Genomic DNA, 21747 nt, shown 5'->3' with positions numbered 1-21747 from the left:
AGCAATTACGGTCAAAAGTTAGTCAGCATTTTAACTAAAATCTTCAGCCTTTTTTCTGTACATTCCAGATTCTGATTTTCAGTAAATTCATAAGTTTATTAGTTTTCGAATCACTCACTTCATTCATCATACAATTCATTACTAACATTTCTGTGAATCTTTTGTCTTCAATTTTTCGACACTCATCATAATAATTGCTAAACACTCGGAAAGGTTTATGAACCCAACAGGCAAAAACAAAGCTAAAGCAATGAACGAGAGAAAACAACAACAACAAAATCTTCAAACAGTGTATAATTTTTTATAATTATTTGGGCTTTAGTTTATTGTACGGTCGATCTTGTTGTTGGTCTTTTTTTGTTTTCTTATTAATTAGAGAGCTTTTCGCAAATGAACTTTTAATTGTAATTGGTAAAACAGACGAACAAAACACAATTACTTTAATGTTTTACTGAGTATTAACGAAAGAAGACTTGAAGGCATTCACAATTATCGAATAAATTATAATTTATTTGGTATTTATTATGAAAATGTTTAATTCTAACAAGTCAAAATCATTTTCAGTCAAGAGAAGACCGAATCTAAGCAGGGGTTATCACGCTCGCCGTGGTCCAATTCTACGCACACTTGCACATATATACACGCGTATCTGTAAACAAAGGCTCAGACCCACACACACACACACACACACACACACGCACAGATGTTTACTATTATTGTGTGCCTCACAGGTATTCACTTCGCTCGGGTACTCACTGGCCATAGCAAATCGCTTTTCAAATGCAATAAAGCGTGATTTACCCCGAAACTGAAGCGTGTCGAGCAACGGCAACAAGAAAGCGTGCTTTTGTCGAGGGTGCCCGACTAGAAGATATCCCGTATCCGAGCTGCGAAAATAAATACAATAACAATATTTCGGCTGATATACTCAGAATCTGTGTATACTATGAGAGCCTTTATTTCGCCTTTTTAGCTTGTATAACCTTGGTTTAGCATTGAAAATGTCGACTTTGATTTGTAACGGAAGAAAAGTTTTCCTGCGAATGATATAAGACATAAAATATTGGAAATTTCATGTCGGTGAGATAAAGGGACGAACTGATCATATATGTATACATATATATACTACCCATACTTGGGGTTGAAGAAATTTCATTCTGTCTGTAACATACATATGAATTAATCCATCATGGACCTTGATAAAGTTATGGTCAAACGTAAGCGCTAGCAGCTAAGAGAAAATGTGGAAATTACAAAATACAAGCTTGTTTAACAACTGGCTAAAGATTAAATATGGTTCAAAGCAATTGTATCAAGTGTAATAAGATCAAATTTTATATATTAAATCGGGTATATAAATAAAAAAATAAATATGTATGTACAAATAAGCAGAGTATCATATATATGTTAAAGGTAGAACGACTTCGTTCCACTGTTTAAAGACTTATTTTAAATCATGAAAATCGCATAGAACGGCAGTCCATATTTAAACGAGAGGCAATAAAATAAAAGAAAGTGAAATAGGGGGCTGCAAGCAAAAGAGAGAGTGAGGCAGCAAATCATTATGAATAAATATATTCATTAGTCATACACAAAAACGCATAGAAGTCAACAAGCTTAGCCTAAGCTCATGAGAATCGCATAGAAAGGAAAATCAGTCGTTTAAGGAATTATTAAAAAATCAATTTACTGGACAAAAAAATTTTAAAATGATGAAATGACAAGAATTGTTTTAAGTCTAAGACTGTTAGCACATAACGACTTTACAATTTTTGGTTTGAGGGTGGGCGTGGCTTGATCTATACAGGAGACAGACTAACAGAAGGACGGGCATTACACAGAGCCAATATCCTCAGACATTTTGATCACACAAATACAGCTTTAATCGTTGTCTATTGCTATTTACAGCTAAACATTGAATATGAATCGATTCAGATGCGATTCACTTGAATGGTTGGGCCTGTACGAGCGCAACTCGGTTCAACCTCATTGATGACAAGATGCAGATTGTGCCTACCACAGCTGCAGATACAGATACGAGCGAGAGCATTGCGCGACAGTTACCGTCACCCGTCACCCACTCCCCTCCCCCACTCTCTTATCGGCTTGACTCTCGCGGGCTGCTTCTTATCACCAAAAAAGACAGAAGACAAGCACAAGCACAGGGACAAGCGGAACATGCACAAAGTGCGCCGCTTATCAGGCTTATCATGCGTACATGATAAATGGAATTGAACACATTTTGGTTGTTTTCTTGTTTTGGTTTGTTTGTCGTTGGTGTTTGTACACCCTGTACCCGTTGGAGGAACGGAAAATGGGTTCATTAGCTTTGTATGTTACGGGCAGAAGAAACCATCTTGGTTATATATTCGGAATCCATCTGCCCATGTCCGCTTCTCAATCTGGCCAAGAAGAAGATTTTAAACATGTGTCATATCTCGCAGGTTATCTGAGATCAGTTAGGAATTTAGGTGCTCGTATATGGTGCACATCCGCGCTGCGTACAGGGTATCCCCTATTCGGGCACTCTTGACTCAAGTACTCTTACCTATATTTATATTTATTTTTGTTTTATTTTGCTTTTGCTTAGCTTCAGCTTTGTATATCTGCCCTTTATGTGCTCAACTTTATTGCACTAACAAATATTTCAAAAGGAGACAAACAACAATTGCAACAGCAGCGCAACGTCAGCAAATGGGCAATTAGATAGATAAAGAGGCGTGGCATTAAGCCACACGCGCTACCCAAGTAGGGCATAACTGTCCATTGAAGGACAGGATACGAAACACGTTAGCCTGTTACTCTTATGAAAATAAAATTAACATATGACTAAAAGGCATCCAGAGTAATTTAGTTGCACGTGTCCAGCTGTAAGATACACTGTAAGATACAATGAAAAATAATATAGGTATATTATATGTTATATGGTATATTATTATTTGTTCTATCTGCTCGGGGGTTCGATCTCTACGCTTCGTTATCATCGCGCCGACGCACAGCCAACCGCAGTACTCAAGCGACTAAGTGTTCTTTTTATCTAACAAATATAATAATAATTAGACAGCGCGCAGACATTAATTGATATGAACAAGTGCGATGGCTCGATTTACTGTTCGATTTGATTGACGATTGATTTCGGATGCGAAAGTATATAATAATTTGGTAATAATTTGTTTTTGATTTTCTGGTAAAAAAAAAAAAAAAAAACAAAAAGAGGGACGAATTTAAATCAAAAGCTGCAAAACGGATTTACATAAATCGCAAAACATGCCAAGCTCTATAATGAGATAATGGCAAAACGGCTCGCTTTCAAATTGGAGTGTAATTAAGTGCGGGCACAGTTAAAAATTGCATTTAAATCCGCTGCAACTGCAACGGGACATAATTCAATCAAATGGGTAGCAAATTGTTGTGGAAAATCGAAACCAGCGAAACGAATCAACATTTAAATGTGGACATGAACATGGCAGATAATATGATATAGTGTACATAACAATTAACTACGTATGTGTGTGTGTGTGTGTGTGTCAGTGTGTGTGCGAAGTGCTGTTGCAGTGTTGCATAATGCGCGCTGAGAAAGCGAAAAATAATTAATCAACAACATTGATAGAGAGTTGCCAGAGGCGGGTAGAAGCGCTTTCCAGTTTAATTAAATGACTTTATACAATGACAAACAATGAAGAACTAAAGCTGAGATCGTGCCGAAGACTAAATACACTCTCCGACATGTGTATGGCAATTAATAAAAATAATAATAATTATACAAATAATATATTCAATTCGTAATCGCATAGAAAGGCGATCTATAATGCGGCCTTTGAGCCAAAGTCATTAATCAAATGACTTTACAAGCACCAAAGAATTAATGCTGGTGACTAAATACACTCTCAGACATGTGTTGGGAAATATAATAAGAAAAATTTGGAAAAAGTTGCAATTATTAAAGTAAATGTTAAAATTGATAAGCTTCACAAAAATCTGGTATATTTGGGAACTCTTCTATATTCGATTTTTTACTAAACCAAGGCTGCAAACATCTTATAACAATTCGGAGCCTAGAATTTCCACTTATTTTAAATCAAATTTAGTCCACGCCTTTTATATGAAAATACATATAACATGTAGAACGGGCAATTATAAATTGAAATTAAATTCTTCCATTAGATGTTTGATAACATGCTAGAAATAAGTGCTTTAAACATTTTGTGACAAAGTTAAAATACCAACAGCAAGTGTATAATGAGATTTATGCAACCTATTGGCTTGAACTTATTGATGTTTCTCTGCACTCCCTCTCTGTGCCAATTAATCCTCTCTGATTGGTAGGCAGACATTGGCCTTAAATTAATACATTGGCATGCCCAAATGCCAATTACTTACACCGCTGAATGCGTATACAAATTGTAGCCAAAGGCACTTCTATCCGAACCGGAGAAGTCATGTGCACCAAATGACCAAAACGGGGGCAGGTGGGCTGCAGAGACATGTGTCATAGGCGACATTCAAATGCAACACGCAGGCTGACAGACGCTCCGATCTCTGGAGCGATGCGACAACAAACAAACTGTTTGTCAAAATGAAATGAAACAAAACCACAGCGAGACAACAGCAGGGCTAAGGGCGAGCTAGGCTACAGGAGCCACACAACAGCCCTAGAGATGCGAGACGGTGGCCAAAACAGATGTTGTCTGTGAGCCGCTTACAATGCCCAATACACCCTACTACACCCCCTACCACCGCCCAACGTGCCCGGCAACCGGGCACCGTACCAAGTGAGTCTCAGGCAACTTAAATGTGATTGAAGTTAAAACAGTTGAGCCAGTTAATTGTGTGCTAGTAACAACAAAAGCAACCGCATACTAAAGGACGAAGCCTGCTTCGAAAATGCCCTATAATAATTATAAAAATAATAATAATATAATAATAATACAAATTATAATAATAATAATAATAAACAAAATAATAATAATGATGATGGTAATAAAAAATTAACAATAATTACAGTTTTTAAGCCTCAAGCACAGTCATGAAAATCGCAGATAAAGGCGATATTTAAAAATGGATTGTTATGTCCGTACAGAAAGTATCATAATTTTATCACGACATGTGTAACGCATAGAAGGAAGAAATCTGCCAGCCCAGTATCTGTATCTTGGCAGGAAAGGTCATTAGCAATCTGCATGCCAGCTGCTTTAGTCTAATATACCCGATTGCATGTTGATTCCGTTTAGGTGGCATCAGAGAATTGCTAGTGCAACTGTAAAAACTGCTGGGGATGAATGCAAAGCAAATGCAGAGTGCAGAAACAGGCTCGCCAGAAAATGTGACATGTGCATTGTATTATGAAACTGACGCTGTCTCTGCGCCAGTGCTGCCAGCTTTACAGAGACAAAAAGGTCTTGCTCGGTTGGGAAAGGCTGGCCAAAAACAAATAATACTCTATAAGACAAATTAGCGAAACATATTTAAACTAATGTCTGAAACAAGCTTACTTGAGGAACCGTCTTATATACTTAACGGATATATTTCGTAAAAAATATGTATATATATTTGTATTATTTTGGCATTGTTTATGCTAATATAAGCGATAATGGGGAAGGCAAACTTATTTGGTGAATTAACATCGATAGTTCAAAGAGCTATTAATTAGGGCATTAATTTAGGCATTGCCCAAAAGTTTTTTGCCATGACATATTCGGATTCTAAAAGTAAGTGGGCAAAACCCCAAACATATAAAATAGCCAGAATTTCCATCAAATTTAAATAACACACTTTGAAAACAGCTAGATTTGGCGGAAAGAAGGCGAACTCGACAGCACTGCTCGGCGCTCGGTACGCCCCTTTTCTTTGTGTGTCAAAAGCTGCACTTTAGAGATGCAGAGAGAAAGACAGAGAGAGCGCGAGAGAATTAGAGCAAGCGAGAGTGTGTAAGAAAGAGAGAGAATAAACAATTGGACGTGGGTCAGGGTCAGACATCAGCCAGCTGATGGGCAAAATGTCAATTTGCAACAGACTTGTAGGTCAATACAAATTATGAAAATTGATAGGCACTGCCCGAAGCTGAATGCCACACGTTGGCACAGCCAAAAGGCAAACGGGGCAAGTGGCAGCGTGGCAGAGTGGCAAAGTGACAGAGCGGCAGCGCATAGAAACTTAATGAAATTTCGCAATCTGTTTGAAATGCAAAAGGCAGATTAAGTGAACATGGCCTAAATAAGATAAAGTCAAGTCAAACAAGAGCCTTTTTTATGGCCATTTTAAAACACTTCATCAGCGTGCTCGACTCCATGTAGCTCTCACTACATTGCTGATGCAACAACGACAACGAGAACACATAACTACAAAACATAATTCATATATCTGGTACTTATGTTGGGTTCCCTCTCTTGATGTCTCTGTTTACAGTTGTTTTTGATTGTGTTTGCATCGTTTCCGGTGGGAATTCTAAGCACAACTTCCACATTTGTGCAACAGAATGTGTGGAAAGCGGCGTCCAATTTGCTGACTAACATAAAAAGTGCATACGCTGGCAACTCTATCCGCCTGCAACCGCCCACCGCCCACCGCCCACTGACCATGCAACGCCAAGTGCGATTTCCATAGCCAAGTTGTGAAAGGCTGAAAAATCTCAGAATGAGGAGCTAAAAAGTTGCTGCCGTTGTACGAATGTGTGTGTTTGTGTATGTAAGTCACAGTTATCCTGGCATTTTTGCTGGCTGCGCCTCCTGGGAATTACCTTGGTTACAGTTTCAACATTTTTATCTGCCCCGAAATTGTTAAAACTGAGAACCTGCCCGGAGGTAGGTGCGGCGAGACAAGGCTGAAGCAAAGCTGGAAGGCGAGCATTACATATGCATACACATACAAATACATACACATGCACAAATACATATACACATGCATGTATCAATGTGTGAGTGTGTGTGGGTGTATCTATGTGGGTTTGTCCACGAGTGCGTTTGTGCATAAATCCCAATTTAATCCATCCGGCTTTTAGTTTGTACATTTTTCGACTCGATTCGTCTGCATATTCCATCTTATTTTATTTATTTTCATTTTTTTTTTGTTCTTGTTTCTTTTAAATTCTCTCTAGTATTATACTTTGGCTTGCGGGCATGCATAATTACATGAAAACGAGAAAAGATACAAAATAAAAATACTTAAAATGTCAGCTCTAAATGGTTTGCGAAATAAGTTTTTACATTTGTGAAGAACCGTTGCTGAAAATTCATTTCATTTTTCTTTAGTTTGTGTAGCAAAAAAAAAAAAATCAAATATAATTAAGCGTGCGAGTGGAATTCTCAGTAAGCTTGACCTCCAAAATTGTAGACTCTATAAATTCCAGAAATTAAAGATATTTTATATCCCATATTATAGACTTTTAAAAGTAACAAGAAGTCGTGTATTTTCAAGAGTATTTGGTATTCGACAGCGCTGCGATACCATTTCGTTCTTATGGAGAGTATTATATGACTGTCGTGAAATGTGGACCTGATCGCATAGAGTATAAAAATCCTTTCGTAAAATTGGGCACTTTTATTTATTATATATTCATGATCAGCAGCAACAGGCTAGTAGTAGCCTCCCAATTGAATAGCTATCGTATTGAAATTTTGCATAGATCTGTTTTTTTTGTCTGTTTTGATGCAGACAGTAGCTATTCTGGAACAGATCGGATCGGATCGTATCACTATTTCATATAGCTGCCTTTGGAACAATGAGTCAAAAACTAAGTTCTCTTGTGAAAATCTTACTTTGGTGCTCAAGATACGTGACCAAACGAGGCATTTATGAATTTCTAACATCAACATCAGATGACTATATCATAAAGATCTATAGGAAGTGGGTTTTTGTATGGAAAAAAAATCATTAATCTCAATCAAACTCCGGCTTAAAGGGTATTCAATCTTCGGCGTGTCGTATTTAGTCGTTTTTTTCATTTTTAATTTCTTGGATTTTGTTGCAGCCAAGGAACACAATGAACCAACTGACCAACAGATTGTTGCAGCTTTTCGTTCATATTTTAAACACGAGTACGTTTTGTTGCAAGTTCAATTGTGGTTGTTTTTCCTGCTGGCGGCGCTCTGTTGGCACTTCCCTGGGAAAACTGTTTCGTTCGCAGGTTAGTTTTTCGCTTTTTCGCTTCTATTTCATGTGTTGTAGGTGCAAACTGCATAACTGTCCCCCTCCCGCAGCCGGTCCGCTTCATTAAGCTGCATTTCGAAACAATAAACGATAAGCCGACCAAAATCCCGCATCGTGTTCACTTTTTGGCTGAGGGCAAACAATTTTTTGTTATCAAATTATGAGCATGGCTTTAATTAAAAATAAATAAATGCAATCGCATGGGGTGTGCTCGCCAGAGAGAAACTCTATAAAAATTGGGATTCAAAATTCAAATAAATTATAATTTTTTAGACATTTATTTATTTTTGCATTTTTTAAAAGCCCTTCAATATTGGCCTATAAAACACCTGACGCTTAAAGTTAAGTATTATTTCTTCAGTTCGTTTAATTAGTGCTGACAGCCCTTTATGGGCGTGGCAACCGTGTGATCAATTTTCAAAGGTAGCTGCGAGAGACACCCCCCTCCCCACTCTAAGATGTATGATATTCGAAGGTTTCCGTTTGGGAAAAATTCTATTGTTGGAATCGTCAAGGTACTCTGAGAAACTCAGGCAGTTGATCGATATTTATCGATTTTATATGTGTTTATTATTGCAAACATTATATTTCAATCCTTAAGTATTTATTTTATGAAAAATTGATCAATTTTCGGCTCTATCCTTACTTATATCGATCTATATAGAGTTTAAGGGCTCAGATATATTTCCCTTTGCCCTGCACAACTAAAGAAAACAATTTTCAACGATTTGCAGTGTGCAGAGAATACAAGAAATACAAGCATGAAGAGCATGAAAGTCGGACAAATACAAACCGAGATAAGCTGGCGAAGAGGGGAACGAAGAGCGGCAGAAAAAGGTGCAGCAGTCGCAAACAATCACGGCCAGGTAATCAAGTATTTAACAGACGACAGTGGACGACGGCGGGGGGGCAAATGCCACCTCATTCATGCAAAGCGGCAACAGCTGCTGCTGCTGCTGCTGCTGCACACTTAGCTCTCCGCGCCTCACCTCGGCGTCTCGGTTGTCTGGTGACCCGCTTCGATCGCTGTTTACCTGGCAGCGCGCACCAATGCCCTACCTGAAATCCCAGGTGAAAAAGAGAAAAACCTGACGCAATTAACGAAATTAACAGGAGCAAGGGGAGTGCCAGAATGAGAGAGAGGGAGAGAGGGAGAGAAAGAGAGAGAGTGCAAAATAGAGTGAGAGAAATTGCGATGAAAACTGTTAAAATTGCATGTATCATATTTTGGTTTGTTGTTTATTAAAATTCCATTATTTCGATATGTTTACCAGGACCAGGTGTGATCAGGTAAAAACGAACGTAATGTGCGCGCGAATGAAACAGAAATTGAAGCAAAAAACAACTTTGGAAATTGAAATTGAATATGGCGTAGTTAAACAGAAAAAAATCTAATATAGATATATATATCCATTTATATTTGTAATTACATACGAATGTGTATGTATGTGTTTCAGTAAAACTAAATGCAGTTGCACAAAAGAAGCAGAGTTCGAAATCAATGTTTGTTTTTTAAAGAAAGTTTATTATTTTTGTATATATATATATATATATGTACTAGCCGGGTTATGCCCGGCATTGCCCGTGGCACGTATAAAATAAATGTTCTCAAAAAGCTTTGAAAACGATTTCGAAATTGATCGGACGGTAAACAAACAACTTTCACACAAACATTTTCCGCCAATTTACCACTGATTCGGGTGGAATTTCCCAAATCATTGAAACAAGTTTTCAATTAATTCTTATGTAGAGCTTTGAAAATAAGTTTGACAAAACTTAAAACTTCACCAAAAAAATCTTTGAATTCCACCGAGAAAGCTTTGATTTTGTGAAAAATGTGAAACACGTCTCGAATGATTTTTTATGTAGATCATTGGAAATTAATTTCAGGGAGGAATGGATTTTCAAAAAAGTTCGAAGATTAAGACGGAGTTTCGGGAAATTCCACCTGCATGTGTGCATAAATCGCGAAAAACGTATAAATATATATATATATGTATGTATATATATTATATATATATGTATGTATATATATTATATATATATGTATGTATATACATATATGGCTACGCGCGTAACAGCTTTAGTCTTTAATATCCAGTAAATCAGCAAAAATCTAATTCAAAGGGGTTTAAGTAGAATCAAACGTAAAAGTCTCCACAAAAAAAAACTTGGTTTTTTATTTTTAATTACAGAATAATATGATACGTGTCGTGATACCATATTCCTGAATGCTGGATATTTTATTCTATATCGAAATGATCAATATTATAAATATAAATAAAATAGTTAAAAAACTTAGCCAGGTAACCGAAGGAAATACAATTCTTAAAATGTACATTAGCTGCCTAGAGATTATAACATCTAAAATTTCCCCAAACATATCTATGTCCATCGTATGCACATATATATATACATTTATATACATATATATATATATATATATATATGCATGGCTGCATCTGTACATATTTACGTATTTCATTTTCGTAGCACTCCCTAAAAAAAATATGTGAAAAATCGCAATGAAGCTTTCCATGCACGCTTCAACAAGTCTATATTGGGGTTCCCATAGTGAAAGTTCTTGTTTTTGTTTCTGTATTTTTTTTTTTAGTTATGCTGCGACGTGTACCGACGTGACGCAGCGAACGAACATGTCCGTACATGTCCATGCGTGCGCATTGCACAAGCCGCCCCTCAAACTTACCCAGCAACAATTTCCCGTTAATCCAGTCGTTGTTGTTGTTTTTGGTGTTCAACTTTCAATTAGTTCTTGATACTGTGTTTGGTGCAACACTTGAAACAAAACAAAACAAAAAAAAAACAGACACAACAAATTTATATATTTGCCAAGCTTGCGAAATATTCACGGCCATGAATTACTTTTGCCGGTTTTCATTGAATTTTCGAACTCAAAAACTCACAACTCGCGACGCTGAAAACTCGCGCACTCGCCAAGGGATCGCAGCAAACTGGCGGCAAAGTAACTGAATAACAAGAAGAAGCAGAAACACCTGCACTCATGCACAAACTTGTAAACGCTGTTGCTGCTGCTGCGCATGCGTCGCAGTATGTGTGCGTGTTTTGTGGTGGCGGCGGCGGCGGCGGCGTCGGCTGCCTGTGACGGCACGCAACTGCTTGCAACAAAAAATGGTAGGTGTATTTGTGTTGGTGTTGCAACTGCGCAACCGTTTAACATAATATATGTGTGTATAAATTCACTTGCTACTTAAAACCACTCATAGAATAACAAAATAATTACGCAAAATAACAACATAACATTACTAAATGTTGAACGCAAAAAAAACAACGCGAACGAACGACGAGATAAACAACCGTCTCTTGCAGAAAACTCGAACTAACTGATCGTGTGACCCTCATATAGAAGCGATGGAATGCCAGAAAAAAAGACACAAATACTGACAATATCAGTTGAAAAAATACTAGCAGTCTGCTGTACTGAACTAGATGTATCGATCTATGATATCAGTATAAAACTTGCATATAGTTATTCGCATAATAAAAACAATCTGCAGCTTATATTTTGTAATATCTGAACTTCATAATAAATGCGCATGCGTCAATCGCTTTTCAGATCTTATTTTTACTAATCGATATTTTTCTTTCTTAAATATGATACAAAATGTATGTTTGTCATTTGATTATGAAAGAGTATATTTTTTAAATTTAATATTAAGACAAATAAAATGAGTGCACAGTAACAGCTGATCAAAAATAAGTCAGCTGCTCAATACAAAATTAAAACAAACAGCCAAACAGAGTGACCAGCTACCAACAGGATAATATCCTCAATTTGTAGTATTTTAACAGTTAAGCATGTAACAATTAACATAGGTGTTGTCATTTAATGACAATTAAATAATTAAATTAATTTGATTAAAATTACTGAACCGTTGACCATCTGCATAACAGCTTATATATATTTTCTCTTTGAGCGGGCTTTAAAACTAGCCAAATTATAGTAGTTTTTTATTGTCTGCATAATTTGTACGTTAGTATTTATATATTTAAGAGGAATGGTCGCACTGTGCGGAATAGCGTACCGTATGTGTATATCGTAAAATTATTTGAATTCTGACTGTTGGCTCTTTGGCATTTTAAAGCCTCAGCTATATTTTATGTATAAATTCACTTATAAGCCAAAAAAAAAACATAATAATAATGATAAAGATATAACAATATTAAAGTGTTTGCATTGACTGCCTGTGAATAAAAGCTACGGAAGTTGAAATTCTTATTGATAAAATTATTGTAAAATTGATGAAAAATGGGTAGAGCAAAGACAATTTAATATTTTAAATTAATATTGTTATTATAATCTTATTGGGCATACATTTTGAACTTGCTATCTGATTCGATTCTTGTTTGTGAATATAAAAACGTATTCAGCATTTAATTCCGATAAACTCATTGATTGATCGAAGCGTGACTATCGATAAATGCAATATCAATACTGTTACTGATGCCGCGGTTAACAAAATAAATTGGCGCCTAGGTAAATCGGAATAAATAAATCAAAAACAAAAATGTCGATCGAGAATTTTCCGCGTGTGTACAGCTACATTGCGAATTTGTGCGCCTCGAATAAAGAATTGCATAATCTATTCGCCCAATTCGAGAATGCGCTCAAGGAGAAGGTGGAACTTGGCGAAGCAAGAACAAGTACGTTAAGCCGCAAAACGAAGAGATCAACAGTTATACAAGAGATTTGAACTATTTCAGAGCTGCAGAAAGATATGCAAAATCTGCGCATCGATCTGATGCTGGTGCGTCAAGCGGCCGGCCAGATGCAGGAGGAACGCAAACAGTTTGACAGATTTGCCAGCATTTTAGATGCATCCTACGAGCATCTACTCGAAATGGGCAACCTGCTCAACGATGATAAAATTAAGAATATAATGCGTTTTGCCGGCGTATGCAAACAGAACGAGGCGGAAGTGAAGCTGCAAAATATGGAGCAGCTGCAAAAGTTCGACCGGGAGTGCAAGGTTGCCATGGAGAATCGTGCAATTGGTAAGTGGAATGCAATCTGTGCAATTGTGCTGTGGAATTAAACTCAATGGTGAAACTAACCTCAATTGTAGTTAAGGATTTTCGTAAATGGCAGCGCTTAGTCCAGGAAGCGGAAGAGGAATACTCGAGCATTCAACGGGAATACGCACAAATGGATCGCCAGAGGAGCAACAAGATAGTGCGTGCTACACAGCAGCGCAACAAGAAGATTGTCTCCTTGGTGCAGCTAAGCAAGCAAATTGCCGAGGTAAACTAAAGGGCAAAAGTTATCCTACAGCTAACCCGCTCACATTTACGCCCACAGCTTCAAATGTCCGTGAATGAAGTTATCAAGAAAGCTGGAGCTATGCGTGGCAAAAAGGCGCCGCTAGTCCTGCAGTCGGCATTGGATTTTCTCAGCCACTATCCTGAGGAGCGTCGAGCCAAAGAGAATGACATGGACGTGTCGGCGGCGCCACCATTGCGCTCCATCTTAGTGGTAAATCGTAAGCCGGAGGAGACGGAACGCATACCTAGCCCCACCAAGCAAGTGCATTTTGCACCGCTGCCATCGCCAGTTCATGGCGACACCATGTCCGAAATGATGAACGAATCCGAATTCGACATGATTGAACCATGCTCAGAGTCATCGGAGATGGAGCCAGAAAATATGCCCAGCATGGAGGATTTTCCGGAACGCGCAATTGTCGAGAAAGTGGAAGTGTTGCCATGTCTGCAATTTTCTGATCTTAATATGAGCCTGAGCTTTAAGAACCTCTTCCCATCGAATAACACCAAGCCAGCACAAGATTCTGCTGTTGACCAAGACACAGAATATGAACACAGGGACAATCAATTGACATCCACAATGTTGGAAAATGAGGAAAGCTCCGATATAAACGACTCCAATTCTTTAGACTTTTCGAATGTGAACTGCGATGTAAACGACGATTTCTTTTTGAATTTTAGTGATGGAAATGATTCGCAACCGGCAACCAATCGCCTTAGCTATGAGCTCTAAGCTGAATTTTTAAAATCTTTTCAAATTTTTCACACCTATATTTAATTGAGCTTTTAAGAGTATCAATTAATATATCCAGAAATATCTCATGAAGTCACAGGCTGCAGGAAGGCAGAACAATTTTAAAATTAAAAACAATCAACTTAGTTTGATATACGTACATATAAATTTTTAAACTTACAAATTATACATAATTTCGCCTTAAGTCAAAGACTTCAGTTAGGAAGGCAATACAATATTTAAATCATTGAATCGATTTCCTTTATTTATATTACTAAACATAATTGTTCTTAAGTCAAAAGTATCTCATAACGTCACAGACTTTAGTTAAGCAGGCAGTAAAATATTAAAATCAACCTAAACATTTACTTTTTTAAAATATTGTTTTGAACATAAACTTAATAAATGTGTATTATTAAACTTTTTGTGTTGAATAAAACTTATATTGTATCATTTAAAATAACAGAATATTTAAGCAATTTATATTTTTTGATTCCATTTTAAATCAATTTATTTTTTCTGACCACCCTGTTTTGGATCACCCTGTTTTCCAGTATTTTATCAGTGTAGAACTTTTGTCGCACAGCTCATGTTGGTATTTTTAGTTGCTACCTAAACGCAGTCACATTGTATTTTGTCTATTGGTCGTCTCTGGTCACACCGAGAGGAGTGTTACGCGAAACACAAAAAGTCAAGCGAGCTCGTCGTTTAATTAATAAAAAATAACTTGTAACAATAAAAAAACATGAGTTTTTAAACGATGCAACCCGAATGCATTAGATCGTGCGCATAACACATGTGACGCATAAACACATGTAGCTTAAATTCATAGTTTGAAATCGTCACCAAATTGGCGTCGCGGACAGCGTATGTATTTTTTGTTCACCGTTTTTATCGATTAAATTGTATGTGTACGAGGAGATAGTTGCGACTATTGCTGGCGCGCAAACACGCATACTCATACACTTACAGCAAGAACAACAGCAGCGATTACAGTTGATACATTTAGAAGCGGAGCACCCTGAAAAGCTCGCAAACAAAGCCAAACGCGGAAACTGCGCTGCGTTAATCCAAATCGAGAATTTGCCCGCATCGCCAGCGCTTTTAACGCGATGTCTTGCAAAACGGAAAACAGCGCTGCCAGCAGCAGCAGCAGCAGCATCAGCAGCAGCAACAGTAGCAGCGGCTACGGCACCAGCAGCGTTCCACTTATCAGCCGCACCAGTGGTAAGTGGTAAACCACCTTAGCCCATCTCCACCCCCTCTTCCCCCCCTCTCTCTCTCTCTCTCACTCGCTGATGACCCGTTTATTTGTACGCAGAAATTGCTGATAAGATGCTAAACATGCGTGCGCGGGGCTCCGCAAATGGCAAGCATAAACCACCGAAACAACTGCAATCGCAGCAGCAGCAGGAAGAACCACAGCTGGAAGAGCAACAACAAGCACAATTGCAGCAGCAACAACAACCACAACTGCAGCAGCAGCAGCAGCCACCGCCAGTAACGCCACAAAAACAGGCAATGTCTGCGGACGAGCGAAAAGCCACCAAGAAATCTCTAGTCATTGTCGTTGCGATATTCGTTGCCAGTTTGATGACCATGTTCTATGTCTATGCAATATTTCCCGAATTGAATGCGTAAGTGTTGATCAGCTTCAAAGTTCATTTAACAAACTTATCAAATACCCTGTAATCAATCAACGCGCTTTAAGTGGGGCGTATTTATGCAGACAATTGCCAAAACATGCACAAATTTACAAAAGCAGGCGAACGCCTGCTAAGCATATCTGCCTTTTGAAGATATGCCAGAGAATATTATTATTCATAGTTTCACAAATTCTTGACATGAAAATTTATTAACTGAAAACAATATTGGCTTACGATCTTTTGTTTCATTCAGTTTTTCTAATTTTTTTTTCATTAGAAAAGTCGTATTTGGCAACGAATATCGCTTTAGGAATATTTTTTTTTAATAGTGTTCTAGCAAAAACGTGATTTTTAAATGAGATATTATTTGTTTAAAGGAGCTGTCGCTTATTCTGAATTCATATTCGTTTGGCTTTTTTATTTTTATAGATATTTTTGGTCTTAAGTTACTTTTGTTTTGCTAGCTTCTAAGGCCAGCTGGAAAGTTAAACGGAAAATTTCATTTTATAGATTCTGAAGACAGCTTCGCTTTTCCCTTTTCTCCTGCTTTAAATCGGATAAGTATAAAGAGTCTAAATCTTGAAAGCTCTTTTTTTTATACTTCGTATATGCGTACATTTAGATCCCATATTTTTGTACAGTAAATTTGTATAACAATCGCTCAATTAGCACAAATGCAGAGACAAACAAAAACGAAAAACCATCATTAGCGTAAGGCTGAGGAAAGAAGCAGAGTGTGCTATGGCAATTAATAAATATAGATGCAGCTAGGCTATCTGCTAGTCGGGCATTCGCGGCTCGCGGCTCGGACGCGCTTGTCACCTGTGTCTGTGTCATTTTCCTCTGACATTGTGACGAGCTTTGTACGGAGCTTGCGTTCGCCAAAAGTCACGCCACTTTACACTAACACACACAGACATAGTCGACTAAGCTTGTGCATTTATTACAGTCATAAGTAACGCTTTTTTGTGTCTGTGTGTGTGTGTTCATTTTTTTTGCTCGTTTGTTTGTCTTTTACAGCTCTGAGAAGCAACATTTGAAAATACCACGTGATATACAAGATGCTAAGATGCTCGCAAAGGTCCTGGATCGCTACAAGGACATGTATTATTTTGAAGTGATGTTCGGCGTTGTTGTCGCTTACGTATTGTATCCTTTTATCATCAGCCAAAAAAACCATAACGAAACCGATCTTATCACACACACACACACACACACACACACACACACACACACACACACACACACACACACACACACACACACACACACAGACACACACACACACCCATGCACATACATTCATACATAGAGCTACCGGACTAGATAACGGCGTTGCGCATCACGTTTGCCCACGTTCACAACGTACTTATAACCTTGACCTCATTTCAAATAGCTGCAAATGGTCAGTTTAGACCAAATAGTGTGCGACAACGACAGTCACATTCATGGTCAACAGAAGTTATCGCACACACTAACACACACGCACAACACGCGCGCGTCTACACCCTCGTAAATTTCTATAATATTATGCACGGCCACGCATAATTAGCATTGGAGACGACGTCGCCGTTTCGGTTGCAAGTAGGAAGCAGAAAATACACAATATAGAGAAGAAAAAAAAATAAAAAGAACGGCAAGACTCGATACAACAACTGCGAGCATGTCTGAGCTTAATCAGCTGATCGACGCTGCTGCCATTGGGCAAGTGCACTTTGCACTCTCTCTGCAGAAGCGTGTGAAAGACAGAGAGAAAGAGAGACACGCATGCTGACGCATACATGGAAGCTCTCTTCCTATCACACACTGCTTTGCGTTCTCGGCCTTTCAATGCATGTTTATAAACAAATACAAAAAAGTAGGGTTAGCCTGCGCACGCCGCAGACGAAATACCCTAAGCTTAAAAGTGGTTACACAGGAAATTTACTTGCGGCCAATGAATTTTGCTCATGTGTTGAAAGCACAGTCGAGCTCGTAAATGCCAAGATTGGTTAAAATATTTTGAAAAACAAATTAGTCTTTTATACAAGAACTCAAATTTTGAACGATAATTCCTACTGACTGCAGCCAAAATATAGAACGCTGGCAAGTTTAATGGCTTTCGATACTGATCAAGAAAACATACATGATATATATTTGGAGATACCCCATTCCATGCGTTACACATTGCGTGACAAGATTATAATACCCTCTGCAAGCGTATGAAAAAAGCACAAACACACACATACAACAGCGTGCGCAGGTGCCTATGTATGTGTGTGAGCTTGCGTCTTATACAAAAAACAGCTGAGAACTGGTCACTTTTTTTTTATTCATTGTTTCGCTCATTAAAAAAGCACAACTACATTTATACATGTATATGTAGATACATATATGTAAATACATACGTGTATTTGTTGGCATGCGTGCTTACATATTTTTTCTGTTTAATCATTTACAATTAGCCAAAGCAGCTGGCGACGCAATTCCGATTTCACGTAGCGATTGAATGATCTGTAAGCTGGTTTTGTTAATAATATATTTTTTTTATTTATAACAAAACATTTTTTCTGCTGAATTCGTTAAACATTTGCCACTCATGAATGTGCGCGCATGTGTGTTTATATTACGGACGGAAGAACGATAAAAATTTGCTTGGCTCTTGTAATATAATACATATATGTGTAAATATTTATATTATATTATTCATTCAAGCTGACAAAAGTACATGCATGTTCTCTTTCAAGACGGAATCTGTTTAATATTTCTATGTATTAAGCTTATATTTTTACTTAAGCTTTACTTCTATTGAAATACCATATTTCCTAACAAAGATTTCATTTCTGAAAACTAACTTTAAGACGGACTTTTTTTTTTTAAATTCCTTCCATAGGGTTTCATAGACTTTTCTGAGTTATTCAATTGATCGGTCTCAAATTTATTTTCAATAATTTATTATATATTTAATCGATTTCGGAAAAACGCATTTAATATGTAGAAAATGTGCCAAAAGCCAGATAAATACTTGCAATATTCATATTCAAGCTGGCTAAATTTGTTTTTAAGTGTTAAATTCATTTCAACAATTCTCTGTTCAAGGTTGGTTGGGTTCTTGACACTGGGGCCTGGGGCTGATGACAAAACGTTTCATTTGCCATTTTCTGTTATCGTTCATTTTCTTGGCTGGCACGTCTTGAATTCAGGTCGAAATCGAGCGATTGCGATTGCCATTGTCAACGTGTGTTTTACTTGACTATTAATAGTCGACGATCCAACCCAGCCACTTGGCAATTTATCAGATGATCTGTTTTTAGACCCATCTATCTAGACCCCAGGCAATATGTATGTACATCACGACAATATGTATTCATTCATTCATTCATTCATTCATTCATTCATTGACATTCTCATTTACCTTGCGAAAATTGGTTGCCTTAACTGAACGTGTTTTATATAGCCTACAAACATTTGCCATTCCTGGTTCGTTATTCCTGTCGATCTTACTTGGATTCTTATACAAATTCCCAATTGCATTGTTCCTAATATGCTTCTGCTCGGCGCTGGGCGCCACACTCTGCTATACGCTCTCCAATTTGGTTGGACGCCGCCTCATCCGACACTTTTGGCCAAAGAAAACCAGCGAATGGTCCAGACATGTGGAGGAATACCGTGACAGTCTCTTCAACTATATGCTATTCCTGCGCATGACGCCGATCCTGCCCAATTGGTTCATCAATTTGGCATCGCCGGTAATTGGCGTACCCCTGCACATATTTGCACTGGGCACCTTCTGTGGAGTCGCACCGCCATCGGTGATTGCCATACAGGCGGGTAAAACCCTCCAGAAGATGAGCAGTTCAAGTGAAGCCTTCTCCTGGACCTCGATGGGTGTGTTAACACTATGCGCGTGCGCATCGCTGCTACCTGGACTACTCAAAAATAAATTTAAGAAGAAGAAGAAGGCGACGTAAGACTCTGGAAACTGGAGAACGGATTCGCACCTTCTCGAGATCTGAGAATAGAATTACAGTACCAAAAAAAGAAAGCAGAAGAAGGAACATACCCTCTTATGTTGTTGATTTGGGTTGTTTAACGCGTACATAAAACCACATGCAAATATTGATAAAACCTGCATATATCTATATACATATATTTTATTATTATTACTTTTTTAGGTTTGTCTTTAGTTCTTATAAATGTACCATGTATACCGAACTGCTATTTCCAAAAAAAAAAAAACAAAACAGAAAAACACACATCATGAGAAACATAATAAATACGCGTATATATATTTCTTGTGGAACAACAAACTTGATAAACTCCGAGTATCTACTATATAGGTTTAGTTTAATTTTTAATAATTGTTTTTTTTTTTAATTTTTTTTTTTTTTTTTGTAATTTAACATAAAAAACTTTTGCAAAATATATTTCCCTAACTTGTTTTAAGTTTAGTGAAACTTTTTTGTTTAATGCTATTGCAGTATTTACGAGAAATATTATCGATAAGTAAACCAATTAGCAAAAAACTAATTAATTCTATATATATATATATATATGTTTGCGAGCAAATACATACATATTTGAAAAAACTAACAAATCGTTTGTCTTATTAATGTCGTGCAAAACAAGTTTTTTTTTCGATCTGTGGGTTCTTTTTGCAAATTCACTTGGTAAATTGTTTTACTTGGGATTCTACAATTTGGGTGAAATTGATTCTTCGAGTTGTTCAAGTTATCTAGTCTTGTGTGGATGTATTAATTTCCAGAATGGTTAATACTATTTAAAATATAAGACCTGATAGCTTAGAATTGCGTTTATACTAAAGTGACCGGATCAGGGTGTGTTTACAAATCTTGTGCCTCAACTTAGAAAAGTTTTAAAGAACTATCTTTCTCTAAATAAATATATGTATGCCAGCAGAGAGCAACATGCAAGATTTTTGTACAAGAACTAAGTTTTCTAAATTGGATATACTTAGTATATTTAATTTAATTTGATTAAGTTAAGTTCAGATGAGCTTTGGAACTTACAGTAATACAATGACGCACAAAATCATTCCTAATTGGCGAACTTTTCATGCTTTATCAAAGTAGAAGCTTTTCGACAGCTTTTTGGCAAGTTAAAGCTTTTTCTTTTGGTTCTTAAAACCGCTTTGTTGACTGAAAAGCTGCCTTTGTGAAAAGCGTTTTGTCGTTTATACTAAGTTTTCGCCCTAGGTGTGTGTTTGGGGAAATTTCAAATTTTCTGAAAGATTTTGTGCTTTTAACAATAAAAGAATTTGTGTACGTACTTAAATGGACTTGCAAAATAACCGTTTCTTCGATTTCTACATACAAACGAGCAATTTTGTATTGTCATTTATTCGTAGGAGGGACACAGATATAGATATAGTTGCGGAATGGAGTAAGGGCAGACAAAGGAAAGGGAAACTAAATAAGAGGGAGAGATAAAGCGCAGGAATGAAAATTAAAATGTCAAAACAACTTGTCAATGCACTATCTTCTTTTAACCAAAGCATGAAAACCTGTGAGCCTTACTTGAATTCATGAGAATCGCATAGTGCGGTAATCTTTAAGATTTTTGTCTGCAATTGATAGAAGAGTACATACACGAATTTACATATACACATACATACATAAGCACACATATATATTGTCATACATACATATGTAAATATATGCGTAAACACATACAAAAGTACAAACATGCACACACATGTATACATACATAAATACATACATATATACATCAATGCATACATTTGTACATACACATACATACATACGTACATATATACACCCATACATTCATGCACGCACATACATAAATACATTAATGCACTCATACATACATACATACACTCATACATATTTAAATTATATACTTAACATGCATATATGCATACATATACATATATGTATGCATACATAAATACATGCATAT

General features: G+C 37.1%; 3 protein-coding genes across 4 annotated transcripts in view; 2 read left to right on the top strand and 1 right to left on the bottom strand.

The window, feature by feature from the left end:
• RhoU overlaps positions 1–10947 on the bottom strand; it is a 69098-nt gene extending 58151 nt beyond the window's left edge. For both annotated transcript variants that reach the window (XM_064680981.1, XM_064680980.1), the window contains exon 1: positions 10853–10947. The gene's annotated coding sequence lies outside the window, so the exon portion shown is untranslated. The remainder of the gene's footprint in view (positions 1–10852) is intronic.
• Positions 10948–12666: 1719 nt separating this feature from the next.
• On the top strand, positions 12667–14441 carry corolla. Its single transcript, XM_064680991.1, has 4 exons — positions 12667–12828; positions 12889–13179; positions 13251–13426; positions 13484–14441. Exons 1-4 carry the CDS (start codon positions 12693–12695, stop codon positions 14177–14179), a joined length of 1299 nt encoding a protein of 432 aa, XP_064537061.1. The 5' UTR covers positions 12667–12692; the 3' UTR covers positions 14180–14441.
• A 400-nt stretch (positions 14442–14841) lies between these two features.
• On the top strand, positions 14842–20114 carry stas (Transmembrane protein stas). Its single transcript, XM_064680940.1, has 4 exons — positions 14842–15406; positions 15501–15816; positions 16846–16974; positions 19262–20114. The coding sequence occupies exons 1-4, from the start codon at positions 15292–15294 to the stop codon at positions 19773–19775; spliced, it is 1074 nt and encodes a 357-aa protein (XP_064537010.1). The 5' UTR covers positions 14842–15291; the 3' UTR covers positions 19776–20114.
• Positions 20115–21747: the final 1633 nt, after the last annotated feature.

The sequence above is a fragment of the Drosophila montana genome, unplaced genomic scaffold, assembly GCF_035044405.1.
Source record: "Drosophila montana isolate Dmon_TW-CO22-7 unplaced genomic scaffold, ASM3504440v1 contig_2178_1, whole genome shotgun sequence".
NCBI lineage: Eukaryota > Metazoa > Arthropoda > Insecta > Diptera > Drosophilidae > Drosophila > Drosophila montana.
The sequence above is the reverse complement of the archived record's forward strand: the minus strand, read 5'-3'. Positions and strand labels throughout refer to the sequence as shown.

Excerpts from the sequence above, each read along its gene's own strand:
- corolla (XM_064680991.1), top strand. The coding sequence starts at position 12,693 with ATGTCGATCGAGAATTTTCCGCGTGTGTACAGCTACATTGCGAATTTG. Across the intron at positions 13,180-13,250 it reads CATGGAGAATCGTGCAATTG|TTAAGGATTTTCGTAAATGG; the intron begins GTAAGTGGAATG and ends CCTCAATTGTAG. Across the intron at positions 13,427-13,483 it reads TAAGCAAGCAAATTGCCGAG|CTTCAAATGTCCGTGAATGA; the intron begins GTAAACTAAAGG and ends TTACGCCCACAG.
- stas (XM_064680940.1), top strand. The coding sequence starts at position 15,292 with ATGTCTTGCAAAACGGAAAACAGCGCTGCCAGCAGCAGCAGCAGCAGC. Across the intron at positions 15,407-15,500 it reads ACTTATCAGCCGCACCAGTG|AAATTGCTGATAAGATGCTA; the intron begins GTAAGTGGTAAA and ends ATTTGTACGCAG. Across the intron at positions 16,975-19,261 it reads GTTGTTGTCGCTTACGTATT|CCTACAAACATTTGCCATTC; the intron begins GTATCCTTTTAT and ends TGTTTTATATAG.